We start from the raw sequence: 25,413 nt of genomic DNA, 5'->3' as shown, positions 1-25,413 counted from the left end.
TACATACATACACGTCAGAAAATGAACTGGGTCGGCGGGTCAAGGTATGGTTGGTACACTGGCAAACACAAAACTACACTGTTTACACAAATAAACGAACATAAGCTGCGTCAGTAACAACTTTGTGAACTCGTTTTCACAGGAACCGGAATATGTTGAAAAATGACACGAGAAAGCAGAGGGTGAGACGACTAACTTACTCACTAACTAACCGATTATCCAACTCACTCACAAACTAACCAGCTAGCTAACAAACCAGCTAACTAACTAACCAACCAACGAACATCATACCCAACCAACTAGCTAACAAACAAGCTAACTAACTAACTAACCAACCAACCAACGAACATCATACCTAACCTACTAGCTAACCAACTAACCAAATTACTAACTCACTTATTCTCACTCACAGTGGCGATAGTGGCGCCGCCCCTTGCGGTCGCCTGCGCCGGCGCTCCGGTCATTACATTTCACTGCATATGTGCTTGAGAAGTCCTTGAAAAAAAAGGTTTTTTTTTCGGCGGATATATTATAGTGTGTGTGTGTGTGTTTTCAGTATATATAGATTAAGATTACATCTTAATTAATAAAGATCACATTGAAATCGATATTTGCTTTGCTTGGAAATGGTAAAATAGTGCTTAAAACAGTATTTGAAAGTACTTGAATGTCATTTAGTAATGCCCTCAGAATGAACCCTGTCATTTTACATTTCGTCAAACTTTGTTCAAATACTATTTCTGGTCAAAGTGAGTCAAGTTCCCGGCGGGGGAAAAAAAAAATGCCCAAACGGAATGAAACGACCGCAGTGCGTCCAAATACACAGGACTGACCTGCAGTAGTGGATTCAATAGCAAACAGACGATTAGTCATGGACTTCATTTGGGGTTCGTCTTTAACAGGTGTTCGAGTTAAAAACAGATGTTGAAGTTTAACTACGTGTCGTGGTTCCCACACAGGAGTTCTTCGAGAAGGGGAGGCTGCAGCAGAGAATTAAAAAGTTGGGCATCCCTCAGGAGACGTCCGGGCGCGGTTCGAGCAGCACGGACCTGCTGACGCTCTTCATCGTCAACCAGATCGCCTCCAAGAAACAAACCAAGGGTCAGCATTTTTTTTTTTTATTTAGCCCGAAAAAGATCGGAGGAATACAATAAAACAGGAACAGCCAAAAGGGACAAGGAAGAAGCCACATTTCCAAGAAAATGGTCAAATGAAAATAAATACCAAATATACAAAGATATACACAATATGCAAAAGAGCGTTTATGATTTTTCAGTCATTATTATTGGTATTTTTTTTTTGTTGATTATTTTTCAGGTTTATTGTTTATCAACATGCTCGTTCATATATTGCTATTATTTTCATTTGAAGTTACTGTCGATTTTTAGGTTTATTGTATATTTTCACACATTTTTCATCTTCGAGTAACTTTGGGGCTAGTCTGTCTGTCTCTGTCAGTTTGTCTATATAAAAAGTGATTTTGTGTCATAATATAAGTTAAAATCAAAAGGCAATAGCTGGGGCTTTTTAAGGTTTTGGGTATAAATCAAATATTAATATTATATTTAATATATTGGATACATTGCAGGGGATGAATGAATATCAATGCAATAATACACGCAATAGTGACAAGTCTTGATAGAAAATACAGAGTTGTTTTTCACAACATTTCTTATTCCCAGATCCACCTAAAATAACGGATATCAGCCGCAGTAAACAAGCTTCCAAGGCCTTGAGTAGCAACTGGAAACCCCTGGAGCTCCCAATGAGCCCCTGCTCCCCATCCCAACTACACCTGGTGGAGAGCCAACCATATTACAGGTACATCAAGGGTGGAAATGTCAAGTGATTCATAATAATATTTTATTCATGTTTTTCTTTTTTTTATATATGCATGCATTTAATTTCATTTTAATGATAATAACATTCTTTTAACAATCAGACAGTTGTTGTTTTTGATTGTTGAGGTTCACATCCACACATATAGCCATTTAAAAACATAATAAAATAATGGAATATGTTTTTATTGAATACAAAGCATTTTTTCAATGAAAATAAACCAAAAAAACATTTAAATACAGTTGAAATTTTTCTAATTAAAAAATAATAAGATAATAACAATAGCATATAGTGAGTTAAAGCACATGGGTGAAATTTTTTTTTTAAACAAAAAAATACATGACACATTTTAGTTTGACTGACTGTACAAACCTAGTTTCTTTGTTTTGGTCAGCCTGGTCAACCTGTTTAATTCTCAGTGACACTTAAGTTACTGACAGTAGGTATTAAAATCTGTCTTTGAATCTGACAACATTTTATCATAGATACAGTTTGGTTGGTGCCGGAAAATGACATGGCCTCACTTTTTACATGATGTCATCGATTCTCAAACCTACATACACTATCTATTGAACAAAGATGGGAAATTGATTTTAAAGTTGCACATCAAGAGGGCATTTTTCTCCATGTTTTTCTTATTACTTTCTTTCTTTCCAGCCTTCCTCATAATATACATCTGTAAATCATGGGGTTTTTTTTTCTGTTCTATTCCAAATGTCTGTCTCTGTTTGTGTTTTTTACTTTGTTATTCCCTTCCTCTTCCCTCTCCGTCTGACTAATAACGTCTCTCCAGCGCCCGTGTGGGAAGAAAGAGAAGCCTGTGCTTCCCGGAGGGATTCCGGTGCCGTCAGGTGGGTCACAATGTTCAATAGGCGCTGCTGTGTGTCCGTGTCGGTGAACTTCACCCCACATTCGCTTTATTGTTCCTCTGATACCGTCCTTTGCAATTTGATAGAGGGTAAAGGTTGAAAATACCAAATTATTGATTATCGTTAATTAGGGGTGTGCGGAAATGTGTTTCCACTCCTGAATCATGGTTGTTTTAGTTTCCCATGCAACCTTTTTTCATATCAAGGACTCTCAATTTGATATGTAGATTTAGTACAAAATCCCGTACCCGACTATGCTACAGTACATTAAAAGAGATAACAGTGGAAGCAGGTCGTAAACACTCATGACTGTACATTCTCTCTGGGGACCTACTGGATACTCTTGATAGATGGATAGATGGATAGATGGATGGATAGATTGATGGATAGATGGATGGAAAAACTAGCAATAAACTGCAATATATCCCTGTGACTTCCTCACAATAATGATAATCACTATTAAATAATTAACACTAAAACAGTGATATTGTGTTTTGAAAGGGGAGTTTAGTCATTCGCTTCCCATGCTGTGCTGCTGGGGCAGGGTTAAACGGACGTCGAGGAAGATTATTAAAAAACTGTGGGTGGTGTGTGTCCTCCCATCCGGAAAAGTGTCAAACTACATAACTGTTGTGATCTTTACCAGCTGTCTCCGGTGCTGGAATCGGCCTTCTCAGACGGCAGCCCCTCCGACTACCAGCTCCACCTGAAGTCTGACCTGCACAGCCCCTTCTCCACCTCCTCCGGACAAGGTCGGGCGGGTTTGCACGACAAATAATCCAAAGAAATGTGTAAAATCTAAAATTCCAAGGGCAGATGTGTATGGGGAAAAAATGATGCAAGCTTATTTTCCTTGTTTTTTTTTTTGTTTGTTTTTTTTACATCTTAAATAAGTATCATGACCTCTTCTTTTTTTTTTATTTTTTTTTTTTATTTTTTTTTATTGCTAGATAGTGGAAATAAAGCTCGGAAGCTAAAATGGCAAAATGTGATTATACTGTAAAAGACAAGACAAGATAAAACTTTTATATTGAGTTGTCACAGCAGCAGACAAGCAGTGACAGTCAAGAAAGGGATAAGAAGTCAAATGGAGATCAAAAAAATAAATACATGTAAAATAAAAAAAACAAAGTGCTAACTAGTAGCACCATATTAACTAGTAGCACCAGGCTGACTAGTAGTAGTGAGCCCAATGTTCCACTAAAGTAAGTAAGTGGAGGTAGTAGCAGCAGTGTAGAAATAATGTGCAGTGGCATCACAACAGCCTTACAGTGTCAATCCAGTGACAGCAGCAATAACTGTAGAAGTATGGTTATGTTTATTGTAAAGTGTGTTATAATCAAAATGATTTATAATGCAGGGTGAAATATCCAACTGACTGGGAATGCCGCCTGGCTTCCTTTATTTCGTTGACTGCTTGATATGACGATAGTGGAGAATAAAAGTAACGTGTCATCCAGATCCATTGGTTTCCCACAGGGGTGTTCCCGCTGAAGCCAGGCCACCCTCAGAGCGTGCCCACACACACACCCCTGCACGCCCGCTGCCCCGCCTCTCCGCCCTGGGGAACCCCGGGCCTCCATCGGTCCCGGGTACCCAATGAAGATAAGCACGCCTTAGTGTCCGGCCAATTAGTCAATACTGTCCTTTATTGTCTCAGTGTCAGGGATTTAAGATATCGATATATGATGAGAAGTTATAACCTTATAACATGTGTAAACTGTGTCCAAAGTCAATAAATAGCCAATTATGACTCTTCTTGATAAGGTGGATCTGTATTATTATACCATTACAGGTGTATAATATTATAGTGGCATATATGTCATGTTAATTAACCGTAATATTGTTTTAACTGTTAAATTACATTTACCCAAATGAAGAATTAATCATCAGTGCCATCATTCCAGTTCTATTTCTAACCTTAATGCTGCAGTCATGCTTTGATTGTTCACCATTCAATCAAGTGCCACACTAATTTGTGCACTGCCCCAAAAAACAAAAAAAGAATCTCTCTCTCTCTCTCTCTCCCTCTCGCTCTCTTCCCCTTCCCCCTTTTTGTGTTCCAAGTTCCGTCCCTTCTCGCGGCCGAGGGTCCTGGGCGACTGCGCCCCGTGGCCCTCTGGAGCCGGCACGTCCTACCAACTGGCCCAGACCCCGGCCCTGGCCAGAGTCCTGTTTGGAAGTCCGACACTTGAGTGAGAACCAGAGTGAAAGGGCGGGAGGAAGGCAGGGAGCCATCCGTCTACCAATCCATCCATACCAACTTCATCCACCATTCACTCATCCATCCTTCCCAACTGTACATCCAGTCCTGATCCACTCCATCACCTATCCATACAACCATCCATCCACGCTTACTATATATGCATCTAGGATCTATCTACCCATCGATCCACCAATCAATTCATCCATCCATCCATCCATCCATCCCTGCTATCTGTCCATCCACTCCAAATGTCCATCCACCCAAACCATCCATCATCCTTCTTTCCTTCTTGCAGCAACATTGCATCCAGGGACCAATCGGAACGTGAGGATAGCTTCTCCTTTATCCAATCAAAGAACGGGGAGCCCCCGCTGGGCTTTGCTCTGGACCCAGCAGGGGTTGCAGAGCAGTTTGAGGAGGATCTTTTTAGTGGCTTCAGCAACAATGAATCCAGCAGTGAAGGTAGACTCGGAAAAGCCCACTTTTCAAAACTCTTTTGAAACAGAATGCACTTCGCTGGAACCACGACAGTGTCCCCTCGCATCAACACACACAACGTTTAAATTAATTGCAGCTTCTCATTATGCGAGATCAGGATACGAGATCCATCCCGAAGAAAACACCCAGGGGACATTTTCAGGAGCACAGTATGTGTCTACAAGTCAACACCTCGATCGAAATAACCTACAAATAATTGAGGATGTGGCGCATTTGAATGAGATTCTTTTCCAACAGATCTTTCCTCTCTGTCGGGGACCTTGAAGACCCTGAAAGCAGCGGAACGGCGGCGGACTTCCAAATGAAGGTAGCGATGCTGCCCCCGGGTGGCAGGGCTTTGGTAGTACAACAGTCCTGAAACCTCAAGTTAATGAATTGAAAAACTTTATTCTGAGCGGCCGTGTGATTAATAAAACAGACAAACATATTCTTCTGTCGTGACACAAACACATTTGGCTTCGCCGGGCTGTGTTCTGGTTTTTATCGACAGGTCTCCAGTCGCACGACGGTGGATCCCTGTAAGTGTGAAAGAAGATCATCCAGTTATTGTGTATCAGACAGCGAAAAGTATAACATTTTCCAAATGATTCAATATTTTGTTTCCTGGCCTCTTAGCGCGTCCCGGACACAAAGGCACTCCAAAATGCGGTGAATCATCGCCCGGTTACTCATCTAGATCCAGCTGCTACCTTTCAGACTCAGGGAGTGTGAGTTCAACGAATACATACAATTTGGGGGGAAAAAAGCTTGATTATTCTCAACTGGTAAAAGTGTGGTGTTGAAACAAATAGACCCATGTATGTTCAGATATAACTACATCTATATGCTTTCAGTAAAAAAAAAAAAAAAAAAAAAATGTTGTCCTTAGAAAACGAGAAAAACATACATACGTATATGGTTGCTATGGAAGCACTGAGGTGTCAGGGGATTTTCTTTTATTTTTTCATCCCCGAAAGTCCCAGTTTATGTCATTAGAATTCACTTACTTAGACGTTTAAACAAGTTACTGAAGTGTTTTAGAAAGCTTAAAGGATACTAGATAGTTATCTTGTTGAATGCCCACTTCACACCGAATCCGACAAACGACAAAAATAAAGCAGAAGTCCATTCATTCCTATGGAGAGTCGGATTCCGCACTTGAAAAGCTGTGCGATCGAGGCTCCGGGACACGTTCACATTTTTCAACTCATGCAACGAGTAAAATGGCAAATATCCACCTGAGCAAACTACTCACTGTTGTACCTGAAAGAAAACTCCCTCTCCCATTTTCCCTGCCACATGTTGTGATGCGAAACTCAGCCGCAGTTCATCCGACTGCCACTTTGGGGAGGATGTGAGTGTCGCATGCGGATACGTATTCGGTGTGAAATGGGCTTGTATTTTTCCCATTTCGTCTAACTGTAGAAGGTTCTTTCACACCTCCCTAAACCCTAAACTGTGCATTAGGATGAAGATGGCTGCCAGCAGTGTCTGCTCTCTGAATCCAAAGCATTTCGTGCCGAATCCCTAAACCAGGAATCACTGTGGCCTGGGCTCGCAGCCCTGCAAGACCTTCCCCAAACTGTGGTTTCAACACCACAGAGGAAGTTCCCAGGGAACCACCAAACTTTGAAGAACACCGTCTCCCCAGATAACAAGGGCTGTAGCGGCAGTGACAAAGCCCGCTCGGTGGTGTCGTCGCCGCACCCGATGACTCCTTCGCAAGGCTCTGACCCCCGCCGGGACCGGACCGCAGAGGCCGAGACACAAACACCTGACACCCCGCAGCGTCAGACGGCTGACGCCTCCACACAGTGGAGTCCAGAATCAGGCCGACAGCCCACAGCTTGGTACGGTGCGGCTGGGAGCGGTGCAGTACCGAACCTGGCATCCAGGGGGAAGAGTGGCTGCAGAGACGCAGACCCGGAGAAGAACCCTCTTGGGCTCTGGAGCGCTCCCGGCGTGGAGGGCAGGGCCGGGAACCTTCTGAATAAAACACCTCGAGGTGGGCTCCACATGGCTGATGGTCAAGGTATAAAAGAAACTTAACTTTATTCAGAATAATTCAAATCGGCTTCTATTTATCATGAAAATTAGATAATGGTATGACGGGGAAAATGTGTTAAGTAACTTAATTTCAAATTCAACTTATATTTATGATATAAATTAAGATAATGGCCAAGAATGTATAATAGTGAAAATGTCTGTACATCTATATCTATTAATCCATCTATCTATCTAATGTAGGATGTTGACATTTTGAGAGACAGCTCGCGTTTGTATCAGTATACTGTATGCGTCCATTTCAAACAAAGGAGCGTCAGTCCTTGTGGTGAAGCGCTTGCTTGCTCTCTTCTCTTCTGTGCTCTCCTGTCCGTCCTTCCCAGCGGAGTGGAAGAAGGACAGAGGCATCGTGGAGGAGGAGAGAGGGACAACAGGCCTCCTCATCGAGGACCCTGCAGAGGAGCGCACGGAGGTCAGGTCCGCCGGTCCCGCGAGCAGGCTCTCAGAGGAGGTGGGAACACTCCAGGAAATAGCCAACGTCCTGTTGATGCTGAGGCAGAGGAAAAGGGAGGGATGAAAAATGTAGCTCAGGAGATAAAAGGCAAACACAAAGTTCAGTTGGGTTCCTGTGACATAGTTGCTTATTCCATAAAATAATTGATATTATATATTTTCATGTTATTTATAATATATATTATTTTAAGTTGTAATATTTTTACATTATATTTAAATACAATTATTTTATATTATATGTTATAGAATATAAAGAATATATAGCATTCAACTTTACAATTTTAAAGTTAAAGGTTGAAAAAGCATTGGTATACATAATTTATTGAAGCGAAATAAAATTCCAAAAACTGTTTATTTCAGTAGATTATTTTATTTCTTTCTCAGTACATATTCAAGTGTTCGGATTCCATGAACACTGCAGCTTTTTATAGAATATAAATTCTAGCAAAACATTTACAGCTCCAACAATATTCAAATATACTATACAGCAATCTATATAGATATATTATCTTCAACTGTCAAAAACACGTTTGTTTGTTTCACATAAGAAAACAAGCAATAAAACAAAACCCTAACTGTCCCACCACTAACACACTGATGGTGCCTAGTTGGAAAAAGTGTTTTAACGGAGGCCATAAAGCAGAATTCCACCCCAAAAATAAGTAAAACATCAAGGATTTGACACAGGTTTCCATCGTACAGTTATGTGCGGCTCGGGGTTTTTTCGGTTTCCAGTGTGCCTCTAAACGTTATAACACTGTGGATACAAAAGTAGCCTGTGTGGTTTAAATAAGTACATGTAGAAAGAAAACCCTGACATTTAAAAAAATATCTGACCATTTTTTTCGTCCTGTGTGAAATGATGTGAAAAATTCCAGAATACTTAAATTGTGAAGCATTTTTTGGGGGAGGATTGACTGAAGAAATACAGACTTTTTAATAACTGTGGTACAGAAAGCAGAATTCAACCTTGATTTAAAATGCCATGGTACTGCTTTTTAGTCAGAAATACCCTCCAAATTGTGTTCATCTGTGCTGAAAGATTTTGGTCCATTTTGTTGCACAGTTAAAAAAAAAAAATCATCATTTAAAATAATAAAAAATGAAAAAAAACGTAATATCTTTATTCTTCTGTCCACTTCTGTCCACATAATTTCTGCTACACACAAAACTATGTGTATGTGACTAATAAGGTGTTACCTCACACAGTTGAAATTTTTCTTTACGATTTTTACAAAACAACATTGGCAAATTACACTAAAATACTCCTTTGACGACAGAACCACGAAAAGTAAGATACACTGCTCTGCAATTTGTACACGAGGCTACGGAGGAAGACGTAAAAAAACTTGAAACACATGGGAAAATAAACAATATAAAAAATAAGAAAATAAAATCATCCCATCACTGATGAAACTATAACTATATACATAAATAATAATAATAATAATAATAATAATAAAGTGTGTTGATTTGTGTGATACAAAACAAACCGTGAGAAAACTGTTTGTCAACTTCATACGATACACAGGCACTAATATGGTCCATAGAATACCACAAAACAAAAGTACACACGAAGATTTACTCCATGTATAAATACCCTTTAAAAAAAAAAAAAAGAAAACCATGAGAATTTGGCTGTGGATCAGATGGAACGGTTCGGCAACCTGGCAACTGAATTGAAAGAAAGAACAGAAACTGTAACTAAAATCCTCAAACCGACAAAAGAAACGTCCGTTTTCAAAGCCGTCGTAGTTATCAAGGACAATCCGGTCGGAAAGGGGGATCACATTTTTGGCAAACCAGGAGGTACTGTCTCATCTCATGCCACTGCGGTGACGATGGACATATTCTGGCACCCGCCAATACTAAATACTTTTCTGCTGCTGCCATGACAACCAAGGAAAAACTATTTACAAAAAAATAAAGAAAGTTGCATTTCATATATTTCTCAGACCCAACGTTTCGGCTCATGTGACCACCATCAGGGTCGTTCCGATGGACCCATTTTGTCCTGAAATTGGAAAAAGCAGCTTTCTTTATTCTTTTTTTTGGGGGGGGCAGATTAAGTTCTGTCGGGTGCATCCACTCCTGCTTTTCAATACAAGGAAACGAAACTGCAAAATTGGACTGCCATCCATTGAAGATGTGGCAGATATTTCAAACATGTGCTGCCCTACCGCGGATTAACAACGAGGTGTCGTTACCATGGTGTGACCGTCCCTCTACACACCGTTTAGGACCGGTTCCATGCACCAGATGATTTACTGGGCGTTTGATTTTGTTACATGGCAGCTTTGCTTTTCTTGTTTTATACTTGCATATCTTAAAGTTGTCTCCTTTTGACCAACACAGCTATCACCTGTTCTGCCATTCAACTGCGAAATGTGTTTTAAAATTTGAATTTACTGTGTAGAAAAAGGCAAAAACTGAAGCTCAGCTCGGTTCAGAAATACGCCGAAAACCAAGATCTTTCAAACTGTAAAGCAGTGCTTGAGGATCTTTTTCCTGCCACGACACACTCATTATGATGGAATAATCCCACGGCACGGTACTTAAAACATCCCAAAAAGGTGTGAGTCTGCTCTTCATTATGAGATAGCGGTAGGTCCGGTTCAAACTCGAGCTTGTTGTGATGAACACAGAGCTGCTATTCTGCTGGAACTGATGAATAAAGGCGGAGGCTAACTTAAAAAGCAGTACAACTTTTTGACCAAAAAGATGCGTTCAGAACAAGATAACAACAAAATGAGGCGGTGATTTGGGTTGTTTTACTGTTTTCGGCACAAGCCCCAGAGGCAAATGTTGTGCCATTCCACGATTTCTTACATAATATATCTTATATACAGTATATTCTTTATACATCAATTAAACAGAGTTCTTGTTGAGGATTTGACATGGGTGTTCTGGGACATGTTCTCCGGTGGTTCATACGTCTTTTGTTCTAAAGTATGCCCCCACCTTTAGATGAATTAGTGCAACCTTGCAATTTTGATCTTGCAACACGAGAGCGGGTTTCCTTTATTTATGTATTTTAAGTTGAATTTGAAACATTTCCACGGCACACCGGCAAGGCCCTCACGGCACACTTAGTGGTTGGAAAACACTGCTCTAAGGGACATGCATGTGGTTTAATTTTTTGGGGATTGCAGCTTTTCAAAGCCTGCCACACATCGCGAACACCCCCGGCCAGAACCTCCTCTGCCGCCTCCTCCTCTTCCACCTCTTATCCTACTTCCTACAATGAAACCAAATAAGAGTGAAGTGTGAGAGGGCGTCGCTCCCCCCCCTCCCTGTTTAACGAAAGGAAAAAAGAAAAGGAGAAAAAAAAAAAAAAAAAGACCAGAAGACATCTCAGACCGGTTCAGCGCTAGAAATGGCTCCTAGTCCACGTCGGAGGCGTCGTTGTCGGACAGGTGGTAGTTGGAGCCCTTCACCCGGATGTACTCCACCTGCCGGCCCTCCTCCGAGTCGGTGGCCCCGCACGAGCACAGCCGCTGCTCGAACAGGGCCTCGATCTCTTCCAGACGCCGGCCCTTGGTCTCCGGCAGGCACCCGTAGGTGAAGAAGAAGCCCAGCAGCGCCATGCTGGAGTAGAAGAAGAACGCCCCTGAGAGAGAGAGAGAGAGAGAGAGAGAGAGAGAGAGAGAGAGAGAGAGAGAGAGAGAGAGAGAGAGAGAGAGAGAGAGAGAGAGAGAGAGAGAGAGAGAGAGAGAGAGAGAGAGAGAGAGAGAGAGAGAGAGAGAGAGAGAGAGAGAGAGAGAGAGAGAGAGAGAGAGAGAGAGAGAGAGAGAGAGAGAGAGAGGATCATGTGATCGTACAAACCCACACCAGATCAATCTTAATTAGAGGACTTCAAAAAAGAAAATAATCATTTTGCATCAGTGTTCTACAGAGGCCAGGGATGAAATGTGAAAAATAATATATAAATAAATAATGCAATAAATGAAAAAAAATATATAGATATATTTCTTAACAACATGTACATGGAAAAACATAGAAACATCAGACAACAACATGTACTGGAACAGCAATTTGGCACGTGGCCTTCCTGAAAATAATCGATAAAGACAATATGTACATTAATAAATGCAAAAGCCTTAAACCCTTACAATATGGTGCACATATGGAACTTTCCCTTAAACAGTGACACTGAGGACAACTTAAATATAAATACATATTTATTTATTCGTCTTTTTCCATTTATTTTTTATATATTTTATGATATACATATTTGTGAATTGTGACACAGAATCCCTTCCGTCGCAAATGGTAATCAGGATCTGCGTGAGCGTCAGCTGCCGAAAAAAAGGACAGTATAGTACTTTATGAAGCATTCGAATAACGTCAGGGCACTGGATATGACCATAACTTTCACTTTTAATACGTTCACATTATGTACACAACACGTACTGTGGTGTGGTTTGAGCAGCCACACACTGTCTTTGGTCTAGGTAATTGCGCCCAGGATCAGGGTGGCTGTACGCCTGTTGCTCGTCAGAGCAATCAACTAGCAACAGGTTAATCACCCACCCACATGCAGGGGAAGAGGCTCCGTCATGACGCGTGTTGGCGTGTTGCCGGCAGAAATGCCACACGTACATTTCAGCTCAGGGTATTTGCCATCGCTCTTGGTTACTGCACACATCATCAATTGGACTGGATTCATACAATAGCTAAAACACGGCTAATTTTCCACATTCATTGAAAATCCGAAAAAGAGCAGAAAAATTAAAGTCTTTCACCCCCATCATAGAGTTAATTAAGAAGTATATTTGCTTTGGTGGATGTACCGACAGTAACAGTGAACCCCTACTCAGCGAAAAGCGCAGGTTCACGGCCTCCCAACCAGAAATGTTAAAGCCATCCGTCAAGAAGCCACGTGACGAGGGATTTGAGTTCAAATTCCAAACGCACGCTCAAACGTGCGCACCGCTCGTCCATGTGTGTCAGGCGCTTAATGAGCTGGACCCCGGACGTTCGTATTCAAACCTCCTCTGTGTCGTCTCACTGAGGGAAAACAATCACTCAGCGGGAAACACGGCCGAAAAGTGTCGGTTTTGCATGCAAAACATGCGCTGTAGAGACGTCTGAAGGAATGACTAAATGACTGAACGTTCTGGTTCGTTCAACCTGCGATATGCAAATTGCTTGTTCTTTCCAGAAGATGGGGGGTCTGGAAACAACATGGAAAACACTGAAATAAATAAACACTGAAATGCTTTTATGAAAATGAATTAGTTTAACTGTGTTAATAAATCTTTTTTTCCCCTGCCCTGTAATATTCGCATCTGATTGGTCAATAGTGGCCAATCGGGTGTCAATGATTTCTAAATAATGACCCCCTAATGTGTTAATGACCGTTGTCATGGACAACCATTTCTCGGCCTCGCTTCACACCGTTCCTCGTTTCACGCCGCCTACATTCTAATGCTGATGTTAGCCAGTGACGCCATCTAGCGATGCTACATAGAAATTTCAATGGAAGACTTAAAGGGACGCATTCACTCCGATTATGTCCAATTTCACAATAATAACAGTAAATCGGTTCCGTCCTATGTAGGACAAATAGTTTGCTAAATTGCTGCAGTCAATCTGAAATTGAGTAGGATATTGATCATATTTCTTATTATTTACCCATTTTTCTCCGCGGAACCTCTTAACCTGGCCATACTAGTTATATACCATACTAGGCATACGGGCATCCAGTAATCAGAGGGTTCCTGGTTCGATACCCGCCTCCCCCTGGCAGCACGTCGAGGTGTCCTTGAGCAAGACACTGAACCCCTAACTGCCCTTGGTGGGCAGGTGTGCGCCTTGCACAGCTGCCGCCGCCATGGATGGATGTGTGAATGGGAGACTTGTGTTGTAAAGCGCTTTGAGTGGTCACAAGATTAGAAAGGCGCTATATAAATGGCAGTGCATTTACCATCTATTTAGTAAGTAGCTGTGCAATAAGCGGGATAATACGCCCCCTCTGAGTGATGCCTTATGCTACGTTTATTCTGCAAGAGTGAAATTGGCTTGTTCTTTCCAGGAGACAGCGGTCTAAAAAAAACAAAGATGGTGAGCTGCCTGTGATGCATTATAATAAGCCGTACAGGAAGTTTCCATTTCACCACTGACAGTTTGAATCCCTGCGCTGAAAGGTCACTTCCTGTATCGAAAGGCCACCGCTGTTCGGCTGTATTAACTGAGGAGGCACGCAGGGGGAACGGGGAGAAACAAGATATTGACCCGTCATCACAATCTGGGATTTGCATGAACATTCATATGACGTGATTTTAAGATCGCCTATTGAGATTTGACGGTCAGGAAATCCCCAAATCACTACGTCTTTAACTCGGTCATTTGGAAATAAAGAGTTACGGGTCTGCTCGGAGGTTCCAGTCTCGGCTCTAATCTCTTGCACATAAATTTGACTCAAAGTTGTACATATACACAAATACATTGCGTATGCCATGCATGGCAAATAGAATGCAGCAAAATCATCACGCATGTAATGAATATGTAACAAATACTAGAGGGGTTGTAATTTAGTCATCTTGAGTAATCAAAGATTATACCCCAAAAAGTAAAACAAATACGGTAAAATACTTGAGAGAAAAAAAAAAAAGTGTTCGTACCATAGTAGGTGAAGCTCTGCGCCAGATGCAGGAAGGTGAGCGACACAAGGACGTTGAAGGTCCAGTTGACACCGGCGGCGCAGGCGTTGCCCGTGCTGCGCGCCCACAGCGGGTAGATCTCCGAATTGATGGTCCACGGCATGGGACCCATACCTGACGCGAGATGCGTACAACATAACAATGTCAATAACAACATCCAAATACAATGACACACCGAGAAAAACATTAGAAGGACGCAGTCAAAATGCTGTTGTTCTGGTCGTTATGATCACTTATTACATCAGCTGTCAGTTATCTCCAAATAACAACCACAGATCTGTTAACTCCAAATAACAACCACAGATCTGTTAATAATCACTGTTACGTCCCCGGCAACCACGCCTCCGCCCGGTTTCGCGTTCCTCCTATTACTCCACCTCCATATTAATACTAACACTACCCAGGGGCGCCATCTAGTGGCACCACATAGAAACTACAACGAGACGAATGTGGATGTGTCAATTTCACATTAATAGAAAGAAAGAAAAAGTTTTCCTTGGGATTAAATCTCCTTAATAAAATGGGTTGAATAATCCTGGTCATAGAAAATAATACTTTAAGAATAAATCCACACACGAGATTGAGAAAGTACTAGAAACAGAGCGGCTTAGAGAGTTAGTCAGACACGGAGAGCGAGAGAGGGAGGGACCGTGATGGATGGAGTGTTTGGGAAAGAGAGAGCGAGCGAGAGAGAGTGAGTTGTTGTAAGGTGTCAGGCAAATAAACAGAGACAGAGAGGTGTGTTCTGTCTGGGACAAATGAGAGAAATCAACAAGACGGAGCGAGAGAGAGAGAGAGATTGAAAAACGAGATGGAGCGAGGGAGAATTTGAGGATACAAGACGCTCCAATCGGAGAGAGAGAGAGAGAGAGAGAGTGAGAGAGAGAGAGAGAGAGAGAGAGAGAGAGAGAGAGAGAGAGAGGAGAGAGAGAGAGAGAGAGAGAGAGAGAGAGAGAGAGAGAGAGAGAGAGAGAGAGAGAGAGAGAGAGAGAGAGAGAGAGAGAGAGAGAGAGAGAGAGAGGTGTTCTCCCTCACCCGGCGCGAAGGTTGCCAGGTAGAGCACCAGGCCCAGCAGAACCAGCCAGGAGTAGGAGGTGGGACAGTAGTTAAATGCCCAGTATGTCTGCTCCCTCATCTGGCTGGAGTTGGAGCACCTGGATGTAGAGAGAAAAACATATAATAATAATCATCATCATCATCTATATAAGTATTCAAGGTCTGTAGCATTGATGCGGAGCAACGCATGGTCAGCGTGATATAGGTAAGCTGGAGGTTTGTATTATATATAAATGTGAAAATAATGTTCAAAAATTTAGAAAGAGAGATTTTTATTTTTTATCCACAGCAGCAACAGGAAAAAAAAAAACCACAAAATAAAGACAAACAGAAAACACAACTTTGTTACTTGTTCCTCCTGAAGTCTTTCTCAAGAGGACTGTGATGCCAACGGGTCTGGCAACTAAATATCTAAATGTAGTAAGTGATGTAATCAAATCAAATACAATATAATCTAATGTAGTTCAATGTAATGTAATTTTGTGTAATGTAATGCCATGAAGTGTAATGTAGTGTAATGTAATATGTTGTGTAATATAATGCCCCCAGTGTTATGTAGTGTAATGTAATATAATGTTGTATAATATAATGCCATGTAGTGTAGTGTAATGTCATTTAATGTCGTGTAGTGTAATGTATAATGTAGTGTAATTTAATGTAATGCCATGTAGTGTAAGGTAGTGTAGTGTATAATGTATAATGTAGTGTAATTTAATGTAATGCCATGTAGTGTAAGCTAGTGTAGTGTATAATGTAGTGTAATTTAATGTAATGTAATGCCATGTAGTGTAGTGTAATGTATAATGTTGTGTAATGTAATGTGATTAAATGCCGTGTAGTGTAATGTATAATGTAGTGTAATTTAATGTAGTGTAGTGTAATGTATAATGTAGTGTAATGTAATGCCATGTAGTGTAATGTAGTGTAATGTAATGTATAATGTAGTTTAATTTAATGTAATGTAATGCCATGTAGTGTAATGTAATGTATAATGTAGTGTAATGTAATGAATAATGTAATGCCATGTAGTGTAATGTATAATGTAGTGTAATTTAATGTATAATGTAGTGTAATGTATAATGTAGTGTAATGTGTAATGTAGTGTAATGTATAATGTAGTGTATTGTAGTGTAATGTATAATGTAGTGTATTGTAGTGTAATGTATAATGTAGTGTAATTTAATGTAATGTCATGCCATGTAGTGTAATGTAATGTATAATGTAGTGTAATGTAATGTAATGCCATGTAGTGTATTGTAATGAATAATGTAATGCCATGTAGTGTAATGTATAATGTAGTGTAATGTATAATGTAGTGTATTGTAGTGTAATGTATAATGTAGTTTAATGTAATGTAATGTAATGTAGTGTCATTTAATGTAATACACAGACAATGCTGCACAGTTTGTTATTCTAGTGTATTACTTCAAGAAATTAGGTTTGAATATTTTGCAGCTTTTGATCCAATGTTTTTGTTTGGATGATCATTATTTCAGATGTTTGACAGATATCGTTTTTTTGTTTTTTTTTAATTATTATTATTTATTTTATTTTTCTTCTTTGAGGTGTCTCACCTGCCCCACGCCGCCAGCTCAGTGGAGGCCATATTGACCGGAACGCAGGAGGCGGCGAAGAGTGCCGAGCTGTTGTCACGATAACAGAAGCCACACCCAGGATCCAGCATGCACTGCTCACACACCCTGCAAGGAGAGCAGACACCACACCCCAAAATGACCATGTTTGTGTGTTTACAGAGGACAGACGCTGCTTGTTGCGCTGGTGAACGATGCTCATTACACCAAACGGATCCATCTTGTTTTGAGTTATTTGGCGCCGGAGTCCCGTCTCTCTGTGAGCAGGTGCAACCCATCAATCTATCTATCTATACCTATCTGTCTGTCTGTCTGTCTGTCTATCATCTGTCTGTCTGTCTCTCTATATACAGTATATATCTGTTTGTCTATCTACTGTATCTATCCATCTGTCTGTCTATCTTTCTATATCTATCATCTATTTTTCTTTATCTGTCTGTCTATCTACTGTATCTATCTGTCTGTCTATCATCCATCTATCTATCTATCTATCCATTTTTCTGTCTATCTGTCCATCTATCTGTCTATCTACTGTATCTATCTGTCTGTCTGTCTATCTACTGTATCTATCGTCTATCTATCTATCTATCTATCTATCTATCTATCTATCTATCTATCCATTTGTCTATCTGTCCATCTATCTGTCTGTATCCATCTATGTGATTGAAATGAACATTCACAAAAAAACAACAGTGATATTTCCACCTCTCTGACCAATAAATGGAATGGAAATTTGACTTTGTTTTCGACCAAAGAGTGGAAAACAAAATCAAAGAAGTTGTTTTATTTTCAGATGAGATTGTGGGCGTTGTGTTGTACTCACTGGTGCTTGGAGCAGGTGGAGTTGTCCAGGGCCGCAGGGTGAAAGGTCACGGGGGGGCTGCTCTGGGCCGACAGCAGGAAGCCCACCCCCAGCAGGGCCAGACTCAGGCACGTCCCTGATGGGAACACACACACACACACACACACACACACACACACACACACACACACACACACACACACACACACACACACACACACACACACACACACACACACCTACCTGTTCAATCCCACAATGCAATGCTCAGATAACAGTGGTTTCATTTTCTTTTATTTAAGACAAAGCAGAATAAAATGTACTTATAATTAAAATGGCACCTTTTAATTCATACAGATTTAAAGAATTATGTTCATATGAAGCTACATTTTTGCAATCATCCACGCAGAATAATAAAATAAAAAAATGTACATGGATTATGCTGTATGTATGTTTAGTTGTCATAATAATAAAAAACACGGCTCGAATTACAAAGAGATGGTAGAAAAAGCAGCGAGTTTTAATCTTGCAATTTCAATTTTCCTGATGTTGATTGCATTGCTAGATGTTGAGAACTTATAAGGGAATAACAATATAAATCAAAATTTAATATTATTTTGGAGCATATACCCTGTACTGCAGAGCTTGTTCAGTTTAATGTTCAGTAACATACATGAACCCTGAATAATCATTAATAAATATAATCTAGAATATAAATAAAGCTACCAATAAGCAACCGATAATAAAATCTGGCGAATATACAATGAACCTAAGGCAAACCAATGAACATGTTCCGTCTCACCAACGCTGCTTCCCAGGGTGAGCTTCCTGCGGCCCACCCTCTCCACCAGCCAGACCCCCAGCAGCGTGAACAGGAAGTTGGTGAGCGCCGTGAGCCACGCCAGCCAGATGGCCAGACGGTCGTCCCGCACGCCCGACATCTGCAGGATGGTGGCGCTGTAGTACCTGCATGCGCACACACACACGCACGCACCGGAAAACATTCCCTCGTCTAAATCTAATTTTGATATAAGAAAACTTAAAAATTCAGGGATTTATTTTATAATAAATAATATATTCTTTCATACTCAATTTAACAAATCTTAAATCATTAATTTTTTACTTACATTTTTATAAATATTCTATACATATTTGTATAAGTCTATCATATTTATTTTAATTTTACATTATTTTTAAATATTTTATTATTATATTGTCTACTTTTTTCATATATTTTCAAACCTTTTATCAATATAATTCCAACCTGTAGATTTCATGTACAGAACAGGGACATGTCTCAAGGATAGCATCAGCTGATCACTTCAACTGAACACTATTTATTTCCAAGAGAAAATCATGTGGGAGAAAGTCAGACTTTTTGGGAAATTGGGGCCTTTAAAATCCAATCATCTGAACCCAGTCATCACTCCGAAAGTGAGGGCTCTTAGTCGCGGCGAGAGGTTCGGCTCCATTTTGGAGATTCGGTTCCCGGCGAGTCAAAAAAAAAAAAAAAAAAAAGAGTCGTTCGATTTTCCGATCCTCGGTTCGGTCGCTGTTCAGTGGGGACTTCCTGGACGACGAACAAGTTGGGAAAGTCGGTTCGACTCCCGAGTTGAAGCCCCGGACTCTCATTTAGTCCTCCAGTTATTTTCCGTTTGTGAGTTGAAGATTCACCGCCGGCTCCCGAGTCGTTCAAAACGATTGGTACGCGGTGAACGGCTCGTTCGCTCGCCGTGCATCACTGACCATTCGCGGGTCCGTGGCGTTTTTAGTGATTGACAGGAGGGAGAGGTTGGGAAAAGGTTGGTCTCTCTCTCTTTTACCACCACCGTCTCTGCCTCTTTCTTTCTTCCTTTGTCTTCCTTTCTTTCAGCACGGACCACTCGTCCACTCGTTAGCCCATCCAGCCCAAACGGCGCCGGGACGAGTCGAGTGTTTTGTCCACAGCTCTTCTTCAAATGACACTTCCACTTCACACACTCCCAACCCCAACCCAGTCTAATTCGTCTATTCATCGCCGTGTAATTAACGCCGGATGAAAGAGGAATGATAAAAGATAGCGTTTAAAAAAAGGCACACACACACACACACACAAACACAGCGCCATCAGCGATATCAGTAACAACACACTGCTCACTTGCCTTCATCGACCAATCATGAAAACATACACACACACTCTTGTACTGGTATCAAAGAGAGGTCTGACTAAATACACCAGGTTAGTGAGGATCCATGTTGCTATGGCTTTTCTAAAGCAAAAAATAGTCCATTTGGAGGCTGGTCCTCACAAGTACACACACACACACGCACACGTACGAATAAACAAGCAAACACATACATAGCGCCATCACAAGGCCATCAACGATAACAATATCAACACACTACACACTTGGCTTCATCAACCAATAACGAAAACACACGCATACACACACACACACACACACACACAAATAAACAAGCAAACACACATAGCTCCATCACAAGGTCATCAAAGATATCAATATCAACACACTACACGCTTGGCTTCATCAACCAATCATGAAGACACACAAACACACACACACACACACACACACACACACACACACACACAGGCAAATAAAGGGAGTCATTGTTATTAATATTCATTGAAGAAAAACAAAAATCCCTCTCCCTCTCTCTGGGTACCTTGATGGTATTATCATTCCGGTTTTCATCTCTTTAAAAGCATCTTAATCCCTGTGCTTCTTCCTCTCTCTTTGTCTCCCTCTCTCTCTCTCTCTTTGTCCGTCTCTCGCAGAAGAACAAAGTGCTTTTTCGAGAGCCGGGATTTGCATTATAATGCCTCTGTTCGACCACTTTTCGCCGTCCAGTCCGACTAATTACAATCACTCAAGACTTTTTTTTCTCTTTCACTCCAAGGGAGCCGTTCTTTCCGAGCGAAAGGGGGGAGAAGAGGGAGGAGAAGAAATTAAAGACGAGTTTAAGGGCCCGTCCTTCGGAGCGCGCCCGCTGGGGGACAAAAGGACGCACAGGAAGTGGAGACGGAAGAGCGAGAGAGAAAGGGAAGACACGAGCCTGTACAGTAGAGACACACACACACACACACACACACTGATAAGAGAAATATCCGACTCAAGCCTGCAGAAAGAACGACAAATAAAAAAGAAAAGTGGCTCAAAGTTACAGTTTGCGTTGATGCTCGAGAAAAGTTTTTTTTACACTAAAAGGTATAAAAAAATAAAAGGATTGACAGCTCAAGGGGTGAGGGGCGTGTCCTCCGAAACGCAGGGGCGCTCGGACTCCCCGTCTTGAGATCTTAAACCCCGACGGCCATGGAGGGAACAGCGGACCGAACGGACTTGATCCACATTTGCGCTCATTGGTGCGACCAGTGAATCAAACAACACCGACTGCGCCTTCGACGGAGGAAATGTCTCATTCTTTCAAACCGAACTTTCTTCTTTTTTTTCTTTTTTCCCCCTCTTCTCCTTACACGCCGCAACCTGACGTCACTTTTTCGGCTCCGTGGATCGAACGGCTCTCCACGTGTAATGTCGTCACAAAGGAAATGCTGGAAGGAAGCATTGAGTGTTACGCCTACGCTCTTTTAGTGACGCACCGTTGATACACCGCGCCGCGGAGAGACGCAGGTGGAGGATTTGAGCTGGCTGCTCTGGGCTTTTTGTCCTGCTCCGCTGCAGAGCGCGGCTATTCAAGGCGACAACTAAGAAGTCAAATGAAACGTTCAGGTCTTTCGGTTCTCCTCTGCTATCGCAGCCCGTCCTTCCAGTTTGAAGTAAATCCTGTCGCTCTGTCTCGCGCGTCATTGCAGTCAGCGCACGGTATGAATTCTGGGAGAGGGAAGGGCGTTTTCGAAACGTGCCGGAGCGGAAAGACGGCAATTTTGGGGGAAATATGTCCAAACCTCCTGTCCGGCAGAGGTGATCAACTTTCACAAAGTAAAAGTAAACGCGGAACTGCCTTAAACCGCACATGTCCTGGTGTCTAGGTAACTGGGCAAAGGATCAGAGGTGGCTGTACGCCTGTTGATCATCAGAGCAGTCAACAGGCAACACGTAAACCACCCATTCCCACACACACACACACACACACACACACACACACACTGCAGTTCAGCTAATGGCCACTAGATGCCGCCCTCACAAAACCGCAGACTGAATGAAAGTCAGAAAGGATAAACTTTTCACGAGAAATACAAAGTACATCATTTTTAAAAGACTTTTAGGGTCTCTCTCAGGTGTCTTTGCGGCGACTTTGAAAAATGATTGTTCCATTTAGAGGTTATAACGGCTGAAAGAGAGTTATAGTTTGGGATGTGGTTGTCTTGGTTGACAGGTCCCTTTTTTTGCGTTCAAGCAAGGCGGGCGTGTCTCTTCCGACCGTCTGGCGGTTTCAATCTCCGCCTCAGCACAACAAGACTCCGCCCCCCGCCGCCCAAATTGAGAAATTCCTGCCTGCATTTCCTGCTACTTTGACGGCGAGCGTAAACCCAAACTCAAGGGTTCAAAATTGTCTCGTTCAGAAGCCAGTGGGTAAGGTCACAAATGTCGCTACGTCCTTTTTTTTTTTCTTCTCAAATACTGGGCAGGACTTTTACTTTGTATTTTATTTATATAATTTCTCCCACCATGTTACCATAATATGAGCACAAATCTCAAAATGAAGACAGTGGATATTTTACCGTCTTACATCCTTATTAGTCAGTGGAGTCAGTTTCAAACAACCACTAATTAGGAGCCTTTGCCGTCATGACACGATCGCCGCTATGAAACCTTTATGGAAGGTGGCTTAAATGAGCATAATCGGCCTCGCATTTACGGAAAAGTTACCGCGCGGCGCCAGCGCAGAAGAATAAAAGGCCAAAGTCTTCATGGACGACGGCAACAAAATGAAGGAAAAAAAGAGCAGAAGGAACGCTCTCCCCGGTTCGAAGCGAAGTTACGTTCCGGTCGGTATCAGCTGTCACCCCAGATGGAAACGGCGGCGTCACAGTTTTCCCGACTCCCACCACTTTGTCAACCTCCGACAAAGTCACCGAAAAATCCCAGCGTGATGTTGAGTACTCACAGGCAGCGGCCCTGTCACATCTATATTGGACCCAAAATGGATCTCCTTGTCTGATCTTTTTGCCCTCAATTTGTCAGCTGTGTTTTTTTTAAAGAGATTTATTATGTATATTTTTTCTGCATACATTCTGTATTGTTATATATTGCAGAATGTGTATATGTATATACAGTATATGTGTGTGTATATGTAGGATGCAATGCATATCAAAACAGAATAGCACTGTTGCTATATTACAGGTAAAAAAATACAAATGTTCAATTGTACAAAAAGTATCTCTGGGTGTGGGGGTCAAAATAAGAGCCTAAAACAATGCACATAAATAACTATTATATTTGAAAGCAAATTTTTTTTTTTTTACTTAATTTACATTGACATTCGTCAGCTTTTTCCAGTTGTCAAAAAATAATACAGAAAATAAGAAAGAACAGCATGTAGATAATATGACAGTAATAGCTGAAGTTATAATACATATTGATTAAAAAAAAAATCCTTTATAGTTTGGCAATCACCACAGCTTTCCAAGCATTCCAAAAAGGAAGAAATTAATCACAGGGAGCTCAAAAGAGCCTTCAAAATGGGATGTCGGCTCGATAAATATTATAAATATTATGCCACACACACGCAGACGCACACGCCCATTCACAGGCGCACACCGACTGGTGACCACTTGGAAAACACAAAAACAATGAGCCACTCGCCAGAAACAGGAATTTCTTTTTGTTTGTTGTTGCCAAATAAGGAGCGTTGTGGCTGAACTCCAGTCCATCTCCTCAGGTGGCAGAATGCGCGCGCGCGCACACACACACACACACACACACACACACACACACACACACACACACACAAGCATGGGATGGAGCACAGAGGATGTTGCCACTCCACGTCTGGAGGACCAGCTTCCTCAGCAAGGTCTGGAGAGGAAGATGAAGGGGGAGGTAGAGAGGAAGATGAAGAGGGAGGTAGAGAGGAAGATGAAGAGGGAGGTAGAGAGGAAGATGAAGGGGGAGGTAGAGAGGAAGATGAAGAGGGAGGTAGAGAGGAAGATGAAGAGGGAGGTAGAGAGGAAGATGAAGAGGGAGGTAGAGAGGAAGATGAAGGGGGAGGTAGAGAGGAAGATGAAGAGGGAGGTAGAGAGGAAGATGAAGAGGGAGGTGGAGAGGAAGATGAAGAGAGAGGTGGAGAGGAAGATGAAGGGGCAGGTAGAGGGGAAGATGAAGAGGGAGGTAGAGAGGAAGATGAAGAGGGAGGTGGAGAGGAAGATGAAGAGGGAGGTGGAGAGGAAGATGAAGGGGCAGGTAGAGGGGAAGATGAAAAGGGAGGTGGAGAGGAAGATGAAGATGGAGGTGGAGAGGAAGATGAGAGGGAGGTAGAGGAAGATGAGAGGGAGGTAGAGAGGAAGATGAAGAGGGAGCTGGAGAGGGAGCAAAACGGCTGATTGTGTTTCTGAGAGAGTGACTGGCGTGTGAGTGATGAATCTATGTCTGTCTGTCTGTCTGTCTGTCTGTCTGTCTGTCTATGTCCATCTCTCTATATCTATATCTATCATCTATCTATTCCCCACACATGCAAAAACATACCTTGACACAGAGAGGGACACACACACACACACACACACACACACACACACGGTGTGTTATGTTGATGCCCTGTGGGGTTGTGGTGCACAGCAACCCCGGTCTGAAAATAGAAAGTCAGACAAGTCACGTTCACACACGTGTGCACACACACAAACGCACGCACGCACGCACGCACGCACACACACACACACACACACACACACACACACACACACACACACACACACACAGAGGGAAGTGAGAGTGTGGAGGGCGGCACTGTGACGTGCGTAGATGGAGCGTGAGGAAGACGATGATGATGAGGAGGAGGAGGAAGCCGTCTGGCTAGAAACATGAGTCTGGGGAGAGAGAGAGAGAGAGAGAGAGAAGAAAGGACGCACGTATGTACACACAAATGCACACAGATAGAAACGCATTTCCCTGACATGTTGCTCTGCCCTCTCTCGCTTTTCTCACCTTTTTAACATTCTGCTCTCTCTGCTTCCCCCTTCCAGCACCCTACACACACACACACACACGCACACATGCACACACACGCACACACACACACACCGAAAAAGACCATACACACACTCTCCCTGCTGGAAGTTTAATCCATGGAACGAATCACACGCTCACAATTACTACTTGACTAATACTAAAGTACTAAGTATGCACCAAAGTATGCACTGAAAATTTATGCCAAAAAACACAAACTTGACTTGTTTCTTATGACAGGTTATCGTGGAATGAGGAAGGATGAG

At 42.0% G+C, this 25,413-nt stretch overlaps 3 protein-coding genes across 5 annotated transcripts in view; 2 read left to right on the top strand and 1 right to left on the bottom strand.

The window, feature by feature from the left end:
• Nucleotides 1–88: 88 nt before the first annotated feature.
• On the top strand, nt 89–4,907 carry redic1 (regulator of DNA class I crossover intermediates 1; the record flags this gene model as incomplete). The annotated part of the gene is made up of 7 exons (XM_080022359.1): nt 89–182; nt 960–1,101; nt 1,683–1,821; nt 2,633–2,690; nt 3,355–3,460; nt 4,188–4,300; nt 4,776–4,907. Exons 1-7 carry the CDS (start codon nt 153–155, stop codon nt 4,905–4,907), a joined length of 720 nt encoding a protein of 239 aa, XP_079878485.1. The 5' UTR covers nt 89–152.
• On the top strand, nt 4,435–8,007 carry LOC307246259 (uncharacterized protein). Of its 3 annotated transcripts, XM_080022138.1 has the most exons (8): nt 4,435–4,903; nt 5,210–5,376; nt 5,489–5,561; nt 5,650–5,719; nt 5,903–5,930; nt 6,028–6,119; nt 6,859–7,423; nt 7,779–8,007. In XM_080022138.1, the coding sequence occupies exons 4-8, from the start codon at nt 5,714–5,716 to the stop codon at nt 7,970–7,972; spliced, it is 885 nt and encodes a 294-aa protein (XP_079878264.1). In that variant the 5' UTR covers nt 4,435–4,903; nt 5,210–5,376; nt 5,489–5,561; nt 5,650–5,713; the 3' UTR covers nt 7,973–8,007. The 3 variants fall into 3 exon arrangements, with proteins under 3 accessions (XP_079878264.1, XP_079878263.1, XP_079878262.1); XM_080022137.1 differs by having other exon boundaries at nt 5,210–5,561; nt 6,859–7,396; XM_080022136.1 differs by having other exon boundaries at nt 5,210–5,561.
• Nucleotides 8,008–11,291: 3,284 nt separating this feature from the next.
• Nucleotides 11,292–25,413, bottom strand: part of slc2a13a (solute carrier family 2 member 13a) — a gene marked incomplete at both ends in the record, with an annotated part of 67,168 nt that continues 53,046 nt past the window's right edge. The window contains 6 exons of the mRNA XM_080022696.1: nt 11,292–11,518; nt 14,535–14,687; nt 15,609–15,727; nt 17,204–17,329; nt 18,045–18,159; nt 18,826–18,989. Coding sequence (XP_079878822.1) covers nt 11,292–11,518; nt 14,535–14,687; nt 15,609–15,727; nt 17,204–17,329; nt 18,045–18,159; nt 18,826–18,989 — 904 coding nt within the window. The remainder of the gene's footprint in view (nt 11,519–14,534; nt 14,688–15,608; nt 15,728–17,203; nt 17,330–18,044; nt 18,160–18,825; nt 18,990–25,413) is intronic.

This window comes from Zeus faber (genome assembly GCF_960531495.2).
Source record: "Zeus faber genome assembly, chromosome: 21".
In the NCBI taxonomy this organism is placed as follows: domain Eukaryota; kingdom Metazoa; phylum Chordata; class Actinopteri; order Zeiformes; family Zeidae; genus Zeus; species Zeus faber.
This window is presented reverse-complemented; position numbering and strand designations above follow the sequence as displayed.